Consider the following 14,766-nt stretch of genomic DNA (forward strand, 5'->3'; position numbering starts at 1 on the left):
ATATGACTAGAAAACACTGGTCCCTCTGCTGCCAGATGGTTAAAGCTGAACTGTAGAACAGCCCCGCTGTTAGGTAGTACTTAGGGCTTTGATTTATGGTTGTGAATTTTCCCATACTTCTTAAATGCAGCATTGTAGCAGGGCTGTAACCAGGATTTGAATAGCTCACCACATTAGCCCATGGATGCATTACATAGACTGTATATAAATATACTTTATATGCAGTCTGTGATGCATTATAAGAACCTTCAGCCTCCCGGGACAGCTGGCTTGTGGGATGATTTTGCAGAGTGACCAGTGTGAATGCTGAAAAAAAATCAGTAAAATAAAGAAGATAAAAAAGAAGCCATAAATTTCACTCACATTCAAAAACAACTCTCTTAACAAATTAAAAGCCAAACAATGTCTTATAAATATATTATTCTTATGTCATTGGATGTACCTGTGCTACATTGACCTGTAAGTGTATGATAAAGTTTGAACCCAATAGTATGGAGCAACCTGGGGGTCATATGGCAGACAACAAAATATTGGTGTGGATATCATTGTTTATAGATTGGTTAACCAAGTGGATGAATTACTAAACCTCCATCTGTATGTTAATAAACTGGAATGGGAATTGCTCAGTCAAATTGTGTTCATGGGATTGGTGACACTGATATGGACATCTGACCTTCAGAATAAAAGGGGTGGGCATACATAGTGTTAACCCACTGAATGGAAGCATGAATTAATATTTCTCAAAAAGAAAAAAAAATAGTGTAGAAGATGATCACAGGAACACAGACTTCACTATGGAGTTCATGTTTGCAACTTTGTTGCACTGCCCCTGAGTGGCCAAAAAATAAACAGGCACAAGTTTAGGAATTAAAATAGCTCCTGATTTGATTTTTGAAAATATATGTAATGTTGGTATTATATTAGTATAACATGTTGTTTGTACTACATAACTTTGATAGATCCAGCTATACTGTGTATATTTAATTATCCTACAAGTAAAATGTATTCACTCCTGCAAACTTTCTAAAGAAATTCAACACCTAGCCATTGTTGTTACACCTGAAGATTAATCACCTAGATTAGATCCTGATGAGCAGGTTGGCACCTTGCATGGCAGCCTCTGCCATCAGTGTGTGAATGTGTGTGTGAATGGGTGAATGTTGGTATGTAGTGTAAAAGTGTTTTGAGTGGTCAGAAGACTAAAAAGGTGCTATATAAATGCAGTCTGTTTACCATTCACCATGTAACCACAAAAAGATGTAGAAATATAAAAATATTTTTTACAAGTAAATGTGGGGTTTTGTGAAGAATGTCTCATCCATCCTTTATACTGTATATAGTATATTTGTACATTATTTTGACAACGACTTGCTTTTTTAAGAAATAAAGAAACATCAAACATAGTGACTTTGCAGTTTAAGTTTCTGGAAACAGAGTAAAGGCAGGGAACAGTTGTCATATCCCTGAGACCAAGTCCAAATATAACCAACTATTAATAGAATATCCTCACAGTCTGGGCTTCATGTGTTCAACGCCACACTACGGTGAAGTGGCTGTCTGAGAGAAGGCCTTCTACACTATTTGGCTGTGTGCTCTGGACTCAGGTGAGTTTATTGACGAGAAAAGAAGAGGTTGTTGTGTGACCTGTAAACCATCGTTAGCAGTGATATTTCAGAAATGTAATCATAGTTTGCAGCACTCATATCTAAACCAACTTTACAAGGTTTGTCACAACTAAGGATAAAATAAAAAAACAGCTAAATAAAATGTTGACTCCTGTGTAAATTAAGAGAATGATAAAATTAATCACACAAAGTAATTAATCTATGCTACCTTAATAAAAGCGCCTTTGATTGACATTTTGCAGATCTCTGTGTAAATGCAAAAAACAATCACACAATAAGTGCAGCTGATTATCAACATGAACAATGTTTTACTAAAAGATTCCGTCTTTCACCTCATATTTCATCTCCACCTCATCACATCACCATCAGATTGTTTTAGAAAAACGTGTGTATGCCTGGTCTGGACGATGCGTGAGTAGCGCACATTCTCACCACACATTGTTTTTATAAATACCATTTAATGTGCGGTAAACCGCGTATGCATGGTTTTTGTGAGTATGGATCTTCATGCACCTGGCCTCAGGTGTTGTTTTCAGGCGATTTAATGATGGTAAACACAGTGAATGGCCGTGTGCTCTGGCGCAGCATTTCAGAGGTTGCACATTTATCAACATATCAGCCCTGCTGCCTTCAGAGGCTGCAGGGATTAAATGAACTGCAAGAGAGAAGCGTTTCATACAGTATAAAGCAGAACCACCCACATTCATTTGCAGATCAATAGCCTACAGATGCTCTAACCACATTAAACGTTATTCATCATTTTATGCACCTTAAACCACAATATTCCACCAGTTTCCCCATTTTAGTCCAGTGCAGCATCTGGACTGTTAACCACCTGAAGTTTTCTACATAGATCATTACATCAGTGTACTTTATAGGACAGGGATTACGTCACTTCACTTGTCTTCCTCATCACTCTTCTACCAGACAATGCAGGGCTTCCTCCACGAACCAGACAGAATAGCGACCACAAATGTGTCTACATTGAAATGACATAAACTATAGCCTATGTTCTGTTACAGTTTTTTTTTTTTTTTTTGTATAATGTTTGATAAATCTTGGCCAATATATCAGGTCTGGACTTGGATTTGATTTCTCTTATTGTAGTTAAAGCTGTTACTGAATCACTGCATATGACTGAGTTGTCTGGTTTATGTTCTCTATCCACCAAAGTGCACACTGATATTGCCAACATCTCTGCTGTGAATACTGACATCTGATATGTCCGTTTTTAATTCTTAATTCAAGGAATGGTTACTCCAAATGCCACTTTCCCACTCTCTGGATCCTTTGATTCATCTGTACTCTGTAAATATGAACTCCATCCTTGTTGCAGATGAGACTTAACTTCCTTGACTATATCTCCTGATTTCTATCTTTTGTTGTTATTCAGTGTGCATAGATCGACTTCAGGTTCTGAGATTATCCATGATGGTACAACTGACCAACAGACTGGAGGGCACACATTAATATTAATAATACCAATTTCTCCTGCCTCAGATCTTCGCTTATTTCCAAGTTTCTTCTTACTTCAATCAATCAATCAATCAATCAATCTTTATTTATATAGCGCCATATCACAACAGAAGTCATCTCAAGGCACTTTTCACATAGAGCAGGTCAAGACCGTACTCTTTAATTTACAGAGACCCAACAATTCCCCCATGAGCAAGCACTTGGCGACAGCGGTAAGGAAAAACTCCCCTTTAACGGGTAGAAACCTCAAGCAGACCCCGGCTCTTGGTGGGCGGCCATCTGCTTTGACCGGTTGGGTTGAGAGAGAGAAAGAGAGAGGGAAAGGGGGAGGGGGGACAGAAGAAAACAATGACAACAACAAACAACAACAAGCACAAGCAGCGACAGCCAGGGAAGGATGCCATCAGGACTGTGAAGGACCGCGAAGGTTCGGCCCGGGAGTCAGGTTTTTCTGTGAGATGAGAAAGCACAAAAAACTCCGGGGAAGAAGCAAAGTTAGTGACATGCATTGATGTTACATGAATGCATACAGATGGAGAGGAGGAGGAGGAGAGAGGAGCTCAGTGCATCATGGGAAGTCCCCCAGTAGTCTAGGCCTATAGCAGCATAACTAAGGGCTGATCCAAGGCGAGCCTGGTCGGCCCTAACTATAAGCTTTATCAAAAAGGAAAGTTTTAAGCCTACTCTTAAACATAGAGAGGGTGTCTGCACCCCGGACTGAATCCGGTAGATGGTTCCATAGAAGAGGAGCCTGATAGCTGAAGGCTCTGCCTCCCATTCTACTTTTAAAGACTGTAGGGACCACCAGTAAGCCTGCATACTGGGAGCGCAGTGTTCTAGTGGGATAATACGGTATTATGAGCTCTTCAAGATATGATGGTGCCTGACCATTAAGGGCTTTGTAAGTTAGGAGAAGGATTTTAAATTCTATTCTAGATTTTACAGGAAGCCAATGTAGTGAAGCTAAAATGGGAGAAATGTGGTCTCTTTTTCTAGTTTTAGTCAATACACGTGCAGCTGCATTCTGGACCAGCTGGAGAGTCTTTAGAGACTTGTTAGGGCAGCCTGATAATAAGGAATTGCAATAATCCAGCCTAGAAGTAACAAATGCGTGAACTAGTTTTTCTGCATCGTTTAGGGACAGGATGTGCCTGATTTTTGTGATATTACGTAAGTGAAAAAAGGCAGTCCTTGAAATTTGATTTATGTGGGAGTTAAAGGACATATCCTGATCAAAGATAACTCCCAGATTCCTTACGGTGGTGCTGGAGGCCAGGGTAATGCCATCCAGAGCAGCTTTATCATTAGATAATGTGTTTCTAAGGTGTTTAGGGCCAAGCACAAGAACTTCAGTTTTATCTGAATTTAGTAGTAGAAAATTGCAGGTCATCCAGGTCTTTATGTCGTTAAGGCATGACTGGAGTTTGTTTAATTGATTGGGTTCATCTGGCTTCATTGATAAATATAATTGGGTATCGTCTGCGTAACAATGAAAATTTATGGAGTGTTTCCTAATAATATTACCTAAAGGAAGCATATATAAGGTGAATAGAATTGGTCCAAGTACAGAACCTTGTGGAACTCCGTGTCTAACTTTTGCCTTCACGGAGGATTCATCATTCACATGTACAAACTGAAATCGGTCTGATAAATAGGACTTAAACCAGGTTAATGCAGTTCCTTTAATGCCAATTAAATGTTCCAGTCTCTGCAAAAGGATTTGATGGTCAATTGTGTCAAATGCAGCACTAAGATCTAACAGGACAAGTATAGAGACAAATCCTTTGTCTGATGCAGTTAGGAGGTCATTTGTGACTTTCACCAGTGCTGTTTCTGTGCTATGATGCGCTCTAAATCCTGACTGAAAATCCTCAAATAAACTATTGTTATGTAGAAAGTCACATAACTGATTAGAGACTGCTTTCTCAAGGATCTTGGATAGAAATGGAAGGTTAGATATAGGTCTATAATTGGCTAAAACACCTGAATCAAGAGTAGGCTTCTTAAGAAGAGGTTTAATTACAGCTACTTTAAAGGACTGTGGTACATAGCCTGTTACTAAAGACAGATTGATCATATCTAGTAAAGAAGTGCTCACTAAGGGTAAGGCTTCCTTAAGCAGCCTAGTTGGGATGGGATCTAAGAGACAGGTTGATGGTTTAGCTGAACAAATCATTGAAGTTAGTTCAGACAAGTCTACTGGAGAAAAACAGTCCAAATATATGTCAGGATTTACTGCCGTTACCAAGGTTCCTGTGTTTGGGGAGAGAACGGTGCTTGTTGAGGGCAGGAGATGGTTAATTTTGTCTCTAATAGTTAGAATTTTATCATTAAAGAAGCTCATAAAGTCGTTACTACTGAGAGCTATAGGAATACATGGATCAGTAGAGTTATGACTCTTTGTCAGCCTGGCCAAAGTGCTGAAAAGGAACCTAGGGCAGTTTTTATTCTCTTCTATTAATGCTGAGTAATAGGCGGCTCTGGCATTACAGAGGGCCTTCCTATATGTTTTAAGACTATCTTGCCAGACTAAGCGAGAATCTTCTACTTTGGTGGAACGCCAAATCCTTTCCAATTTTCGCGATGTTTGCTTTAATTTGCGGGTTTGGGAGTTATACCATGGAGCTAACCTCTTACGTTTTATTATCTTCTTTTTTAAGGGGGCGATGGAGTCGAGTGTTTGTCTTAGTGAGCCTGCAGCACTATCAATAAGATTATCAATTTGGGAGGGACTAAAGTTAACATAAGAGTCCTCTGTAGTATTGAGACATGGCAGTGAATTCAGTATTGACGGAATTGCTTCCTTAAATTTATCTACAACACCATCAGATAGACATCTAGTGAGGACATTTTTATCTAATGGTGTGTAATCCAGTAATAGGAATTCAAAAGTTATTAAAAAATGATCTGATAAAATAGGATTTTGTGGAAAAATTAATAAATGTTCAATTTCAATCCCATAAGTTAGAACAAGGTCTAGGGTGTGGTTAAGACGGTGAGTGGGATTATTTACACACTGAGAGAAGCCAATTGAGTCTAATAATGAGAGAAATGCAGTGCTGAGACTGTCACTATCAACGTCCACATGAATATTAAAATCACCTACTATAATTACTTTATCTGTACTAAGGACTAAATACGACAAAAACTCTGAGAATTCAGATAGGAATTCAGAGTACGGGCCAGGAGGACGGTACACTATAACAAATAGAACTGGCTGTAAAGTTTTCCAGGTTGGCTGGGAGAGACTAAGAACAAGGCTTTCGAATGAGTTATAATTAAATTTAGGTCTAGGGTTGATGATTAGGCTTGAGTTGAAAATGGCTGCAACTCCTCCTCCTCGGCCAGTGTCTCGAGGAATATGAGTATTAATATGACTGGGGGGAGTGGATTCATTAAGGCTGACATATTCTTCATGACACAGCCAGGTTTCAGTGAGACAAAATAAATCAATACGATGATCTGAAATTAAATCGTTTACTAAAACTGCTTTAGATGAAAGAGATCTAATGTTCAAGAGTCCACATTTAATTATCTTATTTTGTTGTACTATTGCAGCAGTGGTTTTAATTTTTACTAGATTTTCATGAATGACTCTTCTTTTATATACTTTGGATTTAATTGATTTATGTGGTCGGGGGACAGACACAGTCTCTATGTGGTTTTGGGTGGGTAACTGCTCTAATGGAAGCGCAGAGAAGCGTGTAGGACTGCAGCTCTGCCTCCTGGTCTCAACTCTGGGTTGTCATGGTTTTGGTTTACTAATAAACTTGGCCATATTTCTGGATATGAGAGCAGCTCCATCCAAAGTGGGATGTATGCCGTCTCTCCTAATCAGACCAGGTCTTCCCCAGAAAGTCTGCCAATTATCTATGAAGCCCACATCGTTTGCTGGACACCACCTCGACAACCAGCGGTTGAATTGTGACATGCGGCTATACATGTCATCCCTGGTCAGATTAGGCAGCGGTCCAGAGAAAATTACGGAGTCCGACATTGTTTTAGCAAATGTACACACCGACTCAACATTAATTTTGGTGACTTCTGATTGGCGTAATCGGGAGTCGTTGCCGCCAACATGGATGACGATCGTACCATATTTACTTCTGATTTAAGAGAGACGATTGAATTTCTGTCTAATCGGTGCTATCAGCTGGGTAGCACGCTCTGTTGGTCATCCCGCGCTGTTGAATTGGTCATCGTGCGCTGTCGTATTGGACATCGTGCGCTATCAGCTTGGTAGCGTGCACTGTCGAATAGGTCATCACGCTGTCGAATTGGTCATGGCGTGCTGTCGAACTGGACGTTGCGCGCTATCAGCTGGGTAGTGTGTGCTGTCAAATTGGTCATGGCGCGCTGTCGAATTGGTCATCGTGTGCTATCTGGTAACTGGATAGGTAGCGCATGGTTTGGGTAGGGCTTTGAATGAAAGGGCTCTCCATATTAATTATGAATCCTAATATCCTTTTAGATTTTTTTATGAGCCAGAGGCAGAAAGACAAAGTTGCTTCTTTCAATAAAACAGTGTTACTGTCTGTAGCCTACTGTATGTATTCTGGTAGTTAGGAAGGTCAAAAACATTTTATAAAAATAATAACTCAAATAATATATATTTTGACAGTTTGATATTGATAAATGCTACTTCAGTGGTTCCCAGTTGGAGGGAGAGTGTCCATGAGCAGGGGGAAGAACGTGGAGTGAAACTTAAGTTGACCTTTTTTCACAGCAGACATTTTCACTTGTCACTTGTGGTTTTCCTGATGACATGTCCAAAAATGTGATTTATTTGTGAACAATAGAGTAAGTAAGTCTGTTAAGATCCAAGAAACAATGCATGCAAAAAGCAAAACAACATGTTGTTATGGACAGACCTTTGACAGGGAGGAAAAGAAAAACACATGATGGAAAAAACAAACAAACATGAAGAAGCCTATATTGTTCTGGAGTTCACTGTTCAATGACAGCTGAAAAAACACCTCACAGCTGATTTTATATCCAAGATATTCTGAATATCTCAATATATATTCAAAGGTTTTATGTAAAACTCACTTATGAAGGCCTGTCAGTTCTTTTCTATACACTGATGGACTGTTACTTTATTTCTGGGTAAGCTTAGTGGACAGATTTATCGTGTTTTATCTTGTCTTGTCTTTGCTCTTAGCATGGGGGACTTCCAGCAGTTTGAGCAGGACTTCTACCAGACAGGATATTACATAGATGACCAAGGTCACACTGTGGCCTACAGCTATGATGCCTATGATTCCGACCCTTCTGCTTATTACGACAAGTAAGTATTCAGACTTTTGAGGATAGCTCCAGATTGTGCCTCTCATGTACTACCATTCCAGACTCTGCTAACCATCTGCATTGTTAGAGGAACTGATTTTCTGTCTGCTGCAACATAACAGGTTTTTACCTTTTTTTTTCCAACTTGTGACTGTTTCCTTATCCAAACAAAGAAGGTAGTTGGAAATGACTCATATCCTTGCTTTATTTGTACAACGTGAACCAAACTTAAAAAAAGTGTTATAACTGTATTTGTCTATATTGATGTTAGCTCAGTGACTCAAACGTAATGGGAATACATGAGGTGACAACAATTAACATGTGAAAGGTTGAAGGCACGTGCAATGACAGGGGAATAGAAAAACTACTGGTGTGTACTGAGGATGCAGTGCAGGGCAGGAACAGACTTACACACCTGAGTGGATGAGAGAGTCATTCACATTAATACCATGTCTGCTACTGACTAACACATGCTGTTTGTGTTAGAACAATGTGTTACATGTCACCATTCATCTAAGGAGATATTACACAGTGACTGTAACACCTGTAGCTCATTGACCAGTACAATGAATGATTTGATGATCACGTCGTCATGGCCAGGGTGGACATCTGACTCAGCCTGATTTGACTGCCATTAAAGACAGTCCGTGGCAGTGGATGTGAATAGAACCAAAGTTCCATTAGTAAAGAATTCCATTCTTGGTAAACAAGACCCCACTTGAAGACAGCACAAATTAAGGCCTTTTCACTGGGTCTGTCAAAGGGCACTCTGGGACATGTAGGAACACACTAACTTATGTACAAGTAGGTGAAACAGGTTTTGGAAAAGCGTGTACATCATAACATTATAGTTTAGGTATGTGCCTTAGTATCTCTTTTATTGCTACTTCTATATTCATTCAATGAGGGTTTACATTGTCTTTTTTTTTCTTGCAACTGTGTTGTTTTTAGTGGAAGTCAGGCTTTCATGCCAGGTGTTCTGGATCCTTCCATGGAGCAGCAGTACACTGGACAGTTCTACCAGCCCTCTGGGACTGTGGGAGACAAAGGAACAAATTCCCTTGAACTGGAGCCTCCTCTTCTTGAGGGTATACAGAAACTGTATTATTTGCATTATCTCGATGTTTGACAATTGTAGAGCACCAGTCAAAATTTTGTACACACCTACTCATTCAAGGGTTTTTCTTTATTTTTACTATCTTCATTGCAGAACAATAATAAAGACATCAAAACTATAACATAACACAAATGAAATTATGTAGTAAACCAAAAACAGTGTTAAACAAACAAAAATATGTTTCATATTTTAGATTCCTGAAAGTAGCCACTGTTTGCTTTGATGACAGCTTTGCACACTCCTGGCATTCTCTCAACCAGCTTCATGAGCTCATCACCTGGAGTGGTTTTCAATTAACAAGAGTGCCTTGTCAAAAGTTAATTGGTGGAATGTTTTGCCCTCTTAATGCATTTGAGACCATCAGTTGTGTTGTGCCAAGGTAGTGTTGTTATACAACAAATAGCACTATTCCACTACTGTAGTAATCCATATTATGGCAAGAACAAGTTCAGAGAAATGACAGTCCATCATTGCTTTAAGACATGAAGGTCAGTCAATCCAGAAAATGTCAAGAACTTTAAATGTTTCTTCAAATGCAGTCACAAAAACTATCAAATGCTGTGATGAAACTGGCTCTCATGAGGACTGCCCCAGGAAAGGAGGACCAAGAGTTACCTCTGCTGCAGAGAAGTCCATTAGAGTTACCAGCCTCAGAAATCCCCAATTAATGGTACCTTAGAGTAGAGCTCACATCAATACATCCCAGAGTTCAACTAGCAGACACATCTGAACATCAACTGTTCGGAGGAGATTGTGTGAATCAGGCCTTCATCATTGAAATGCTGCAAAGAAACCACTACAGAGGGAGACCAATAAGAAGAAGAGAAACATAAGGAATGGACATTAGACCAGTTGAAATCTGTACTTTGGTCTGATGAGTACAAATTTGAGATTTTCAGTTCCATCCGCCATGTCTTTGTGAAACGCAGAGAAGGTGAACAGATGGTATCTGCATATGTGGTTCCCCCGATGACCTATGGAGGAGGACATGTGATGGTGTGGGGAGGCTTTGCTGGTGACACCGTTGGCAATTTATATGCTCAGCATGTGTTGGAACTCCTTCAAGACTCTTGGAAAAGTATTCCAGGTGATGACCTCATGAAGCAGCGATAATGCCAAGAGTGTGCAATGCTGTCATCAAAGCAAAAAGGTGGCTACTTTGAGTCATCTAAAATATGAAAGATATTTTGGTTTGTTTATACTTTTTTGCTTACCATGCAAAAAAGCATGCATATGTTTTATTTCATAGTTTTAATGTCTTCAGTATTGTTCTACAATGTAGAAAATAGTAAAAATAAAGATAAACTCTTGAATGAGTTGGTGTGTCCAGACCCTTTGACTGGTACTGTATGTCTTTGGTCATCATAGAAGTTGAACTCTTGCTAGCAATGGTCTGTTCACACAGGGGTCAGATGTGTTGGTCCCAGGAAACAGAGGGGGACCAACTAGTCACTGAAAGCAACATTCCTCCATTTCATTACATAATTGATGCCCAAGAGGGTAAATTCTCCAAAATTTGACAAAAAAAGCAAAGATTTGAGAAGTCTGATAAAAATTGTATACAATTGTACAGTAGAACTTTTCTCCTTTCCTCCCCTCAGATTTATCTTGTGACATTTTGGAGGGGTTGGGAACCACTGGACTAACCAATGAAACTGTTTATAGAATAGTTAAAGCTGGCTCCACTGTGACGAGCTGCTTTAGATTCATAACTTGCACTGCGCTGTAGCTGTACTCTGACTTTTATTCTTCTGTTTTATTCTATTTAAGCTTATTTTTATTTTCTATTTAACTATTTTAACTGGATTTAAATGTATCTTTTTATAATGAATTGTGTTTCTTTTACATTTGTCTTGATGCCTTGTATGTTTCATTTAAAGTACTTTGAATTGAAATGTGTTGAAATTTGCTGTACATAGTAACCTTGCTTAACACATTGATGCATCAATAACACTATAATAATAATGTTATACATGATAATATATCATGCAGAGGGACATTTTTCTGCAGAACGAGTACTTTTACCTCAGTACATGTTGCTGATAATACTTCTGTACTTTTATTTAAATAGGATTTGAATACAGAACATGTACTTATTATGGAGTATTTTTAGACTGCATGGCACTGAGACTTCACTCCACACTAACAGACAGAAAGAGTTACAGGATTCAAGGTTAAATTTTTAAATGTTTGTTTTCTGTGAATTAATTGAGTGATTTGTTTTTACTCCCGTCTCTTAATTGCCCAGAACTTGGCATCAATTTTGATCACATCTGGCAAAAGACATTGACGGTGTTGAACCCTTTTAAGCCTGCAGATGGCAGCATTATGAATGAGACTGATTTGACAGGTCCTATCCTGTTCTGCATCGCACTGGGGGTCACTTTAATGATGGTGAGTTACAACTCTCAAGAGAGTACATGAGCATTACTACAACTCCTAGTCAACATTCAGTGCTGTATGATATGTAGTGAGATTTAACAAGTGTACTTATGTTCTTATTCTCACACATGAAGGCTGGTAAAGCCCAGTTTGGCTACGTGTATGGGATCAGTGCTACAGCCTGTATTGGAATGTACATCCTGCTGAGTCTGATGAGTTCTCTGTCAGTGTCGTATGGTTGTGTGGCCAGTGTCCTGGGCTACTGCCTCCTGCCCATGGTGGCCCTCTCTGCATTTGCTGTCTTCTACTCTCTGCAGTAAGTCCACTCAGTGCTTGTGTATTATTTCTGTCTGAATATAAACAATAATTATGACTGACTGAATTTTAAAAATTAAATCTAATCTAAACTAAAGGTCAAATCCCAGACACTGATAAGAATATTAGCTGTGGCTGTTCACGGTGTGTGCTGCCGAGAAAAACTGCTTAGGTGCTCTTGAGCAAGGCAAAGTGTGCTGCAGAAGTACTGCTCAGATATCAAACTATCCTACAGATTCTATCAGCTCCTATATAACATATATTCCTGCTTCTCTCTATTATCCTATTATTTTAAAATTTAGGATACACACTATATAATATAATTAACTTAAAGCCACCAATCCCGTTACTTCAGCATACAGTTGCCAGTCACTAATCACCATTCCTTTTATTTGCTGCACTTTTGCTAGCAAGGGCCACTAGCATTTAAACGATTTATTGACAAAAGGAATGAATGGTGTGCAAGGCTTGAAACTTTGCTTGTAGTTCTTCTGTTTGCTGTTTGCGTTGTGGGGAAGCTTTGTTAGGGAGTCAGCCATAGCACCTGAGTAGACAGACCCCCTCAGGACCCTACAAAGGGTCAATTTTGTGCCAAGCCATCCCCCTCACCTGTGGCAGCATTGCCCTTTTTGGTGAAGACTCCTTTATATTCTTCATATAGTATCATCCCGCAGGGTTTGTTTCACTGCTGAGAAGAATACTGCTCTAGTTTTCCCTTCTTTTTGCGACATACTATCGTCCTTTTGTGCACACGCACACACTGCAAGCTTATTCCAGCCTGGCTAGAGTTAGCGTTGACTAGACAAGGCTAAGCTGCGTTAGTGGAACGGTTTGAGCCTCACATGAAAGTTGACATTAATTCAGGCCAGGCTTTTTCAAGTAAGTGCAGCTTTCTTTAGCTGTGTTGATGGAACACCCCTCTGGTGAGGTGTGGTCCTGCTCCTGAAACCTCGCAAGATAAGCTTCAAAACATGCTGCATCCAGCCCCTGATGCCAACATTGAACAATTAGCTACCACTTTCTGCACCAGTCCCAGCATCCATAATGAGCAGGTTAAGTTCTGGTTTCATTTGGAGCTAGAAAGAAAGAGGTCAGGTGACATTTGAGGATCCATACAGGCTGTAGTTCAGGTTGACTTTCATGATTGTGCTGCTTTGTTCCCCTTTTTGTTTTTTCAGAGGCGTCCTGGGTACAGTCCTGGCCTTACTGGTGGTTTGCTGGTGTAGTCTTTCTGCCTCCAAGATCTTCATCTCCACCCTGGCTATGGAAGGCCAGCAGCTGTTGGTGGCCTACCCATGTGCCCTGCTTTATGGGCTCTTTGCACTGCTCACTGTATTCTAAATGTCATCAGAGTACACCCAGAGGGAAATCTTTATTATTCAAGCACAATCTTTTGTTTTTATTCTATTTTTTATTTGTTACTTTTGCCAACAAAGTAAGAGGTAAATGTTTTCCACCCCTGTCTATTTTTCTGTTAAGGTAAAAGATCCAATGGAAAAATATGGGGATGATTGTTCTCATCTGATTACTGCATTTTGTTGATGACTTGTGCCATAAGATGTTTGAAGTTCTGGCAGTGCGTTCCAAAAGTTTATGTTAATCAGGAAGGTTCACACTTAAAAGTGTCACATTGGCAGAAACTGGAAATGGTGGGTTTAGAAATAGAGCTTCAGTGCTTCCTTTCCTGTCTCCTTTAGTGCAGGAAACACAGAAGCATGCATTAGGACAGTGGTTCAGTGTAGTGGTAAACATGGGTTCTAAGGGATCCTGAGATAATTACTGGAGTATGGAACAAGAAGAACCTTTTCTCAAATCTTTTTTTTGTTTTTGTTAAAAGTTTCTCCTCAGGCCTCTAACAATTATTCAGGTGAAACAATCTGACATCTGTGTCCAGCAACAGACTATAAATGTGAGTGTTCCTCCTCTATCTGCAATGAATTTCATTAAAGATTTGGGTTTAAATCATAACACAGAACATGTGTTTGAGTAATACACACGATGTTAGAGGACAGAAAGAGACTATTGATTAACTGTTTCACTCATTTTGAAAACATTATCATGTACAAAACTAAGCCTCTAACTCTCCTCTTACTGTATTACAGCTTCAGTTCCAGACTAAATCCCTAACATTAATGCGCTTGTTTTTATATCATTTGATTTTATTCTCTTTCATTTGAATACAACCTTTAAGGCCTATTTACATTTTAGTTAAATTATTTAATTTAATACTTGCATTTATGTTTGACTAAGACAGTGTTCAATTATCTTGAATAATGTATTGATGTATGTTATTTATTATGTTAATAGTTTTGATGAATAAAGATTTATGTATTTAAATGTCTCTAACAGAAATCTCTAGTATCAATTTGTGAGATTCTTTAGTTGTCTTTACTTAAAGGGGCATTATTGATTTCACACATCAAGTTCAGTGAACTATGGTTAGTCCTCCTCAGCTTTTGAGAACAATAATGTCTTCAGGGGCTCTGGAGAAGCTTGGTCAAGTTTGAGAATATTAACATAAAAATAAAATACTTTGGAACAGAGAAGTGAGAAAATCTAATTGTT

The 14,766-nt window shown here is 39.1% G+C and overlaps 1 protein-coding gene across 4 annotated transcripts; it reads left to right on the forward strand.

Moving 5' to 3' along the window:
- Positions 1 to 1,262: 1,262 nt before the first annotated feature.
- LOC121880542 (protein YIPF5-like) lies at positions 1,263 to 14,451 on the forward strand. Of its 4 annotated transcripts, none has more exons than XM_042387819.1 (6): positions 1,263 to 1,604; positions 8,263 to 8,388; positions 9,339 to 9,475; positions 11,815 to 11,898; positions 12,021 to 12,202; positions 13,380 to 14,451. In XM_042387819.1, the coding sequence occupies exons 2-6, from the start codon at positions 8,319 to 8,321 to the stop codon at positions 13,540 to 13,542; spliced, it is 636 nt and encodes a 211-aa protein (XP_042243753.1). In that variant the 5' UTR covers positions 1,263 to 1,604; positions 8,263 to 8,318; the 3' UTR covers positions 13,543 to 14,451. The 4 variants fall into 4 exon arrangements, with proteins under 4 accessions (XP_042243753.1, XP_042243751.1, XP_042243754.1 ...); XM_042387817.1 differs by having other exon boundaries at positions 1,266 to 1,604; positions 11,753 to 11,898; XM_042387820.1 differs by lacking the exon at positions 1,263 to 1,604 and adding an exon at positions 7,687 to 7,901.
- Positions 14,452 to 14,766: the final 315 nt, after the last annotated feature.

This window comes from Thunnus maccoyii, chromosome 16 (genome assembly GCF_910596095.1).
Source record: "Thunnus maccoyii chromosome 16, fThuMac1.1, whole genome shotgun sequence".
Classification (NCBI taxonomy): domain Eukaryota; kingdom Metazoa; phylum Chordata; class Actinopteri; order Scombriformes; family Scombridae; genus Thunnus; species Thunnus maccoyii.

Bases quoted from the DNA above. Each gene is read 5' to 3' on its own strand.
- LOC121880542 (XM_042387817.1), top strand. From the start codon at position 8,264: ATGGGGGACTTCCAGCAGTTTGAGCAGGACTTCTACCAGACAGGATAT. The intron at 11,899-12,020 runs GTGAGTTACAAC...TCACACATGAAG, and splicing joins TGGGGGTCACTTTAATGATG to GCTGGTAAAGCCCAGTTTGG. The intron at 12,203-13,379 runs GTAAGTCCACTC...TTGTTTTTTCAG, and splicing joins GCTGTCTTCTACTCTCTGCA to AGGCGTCCTGGGTACAGTCC.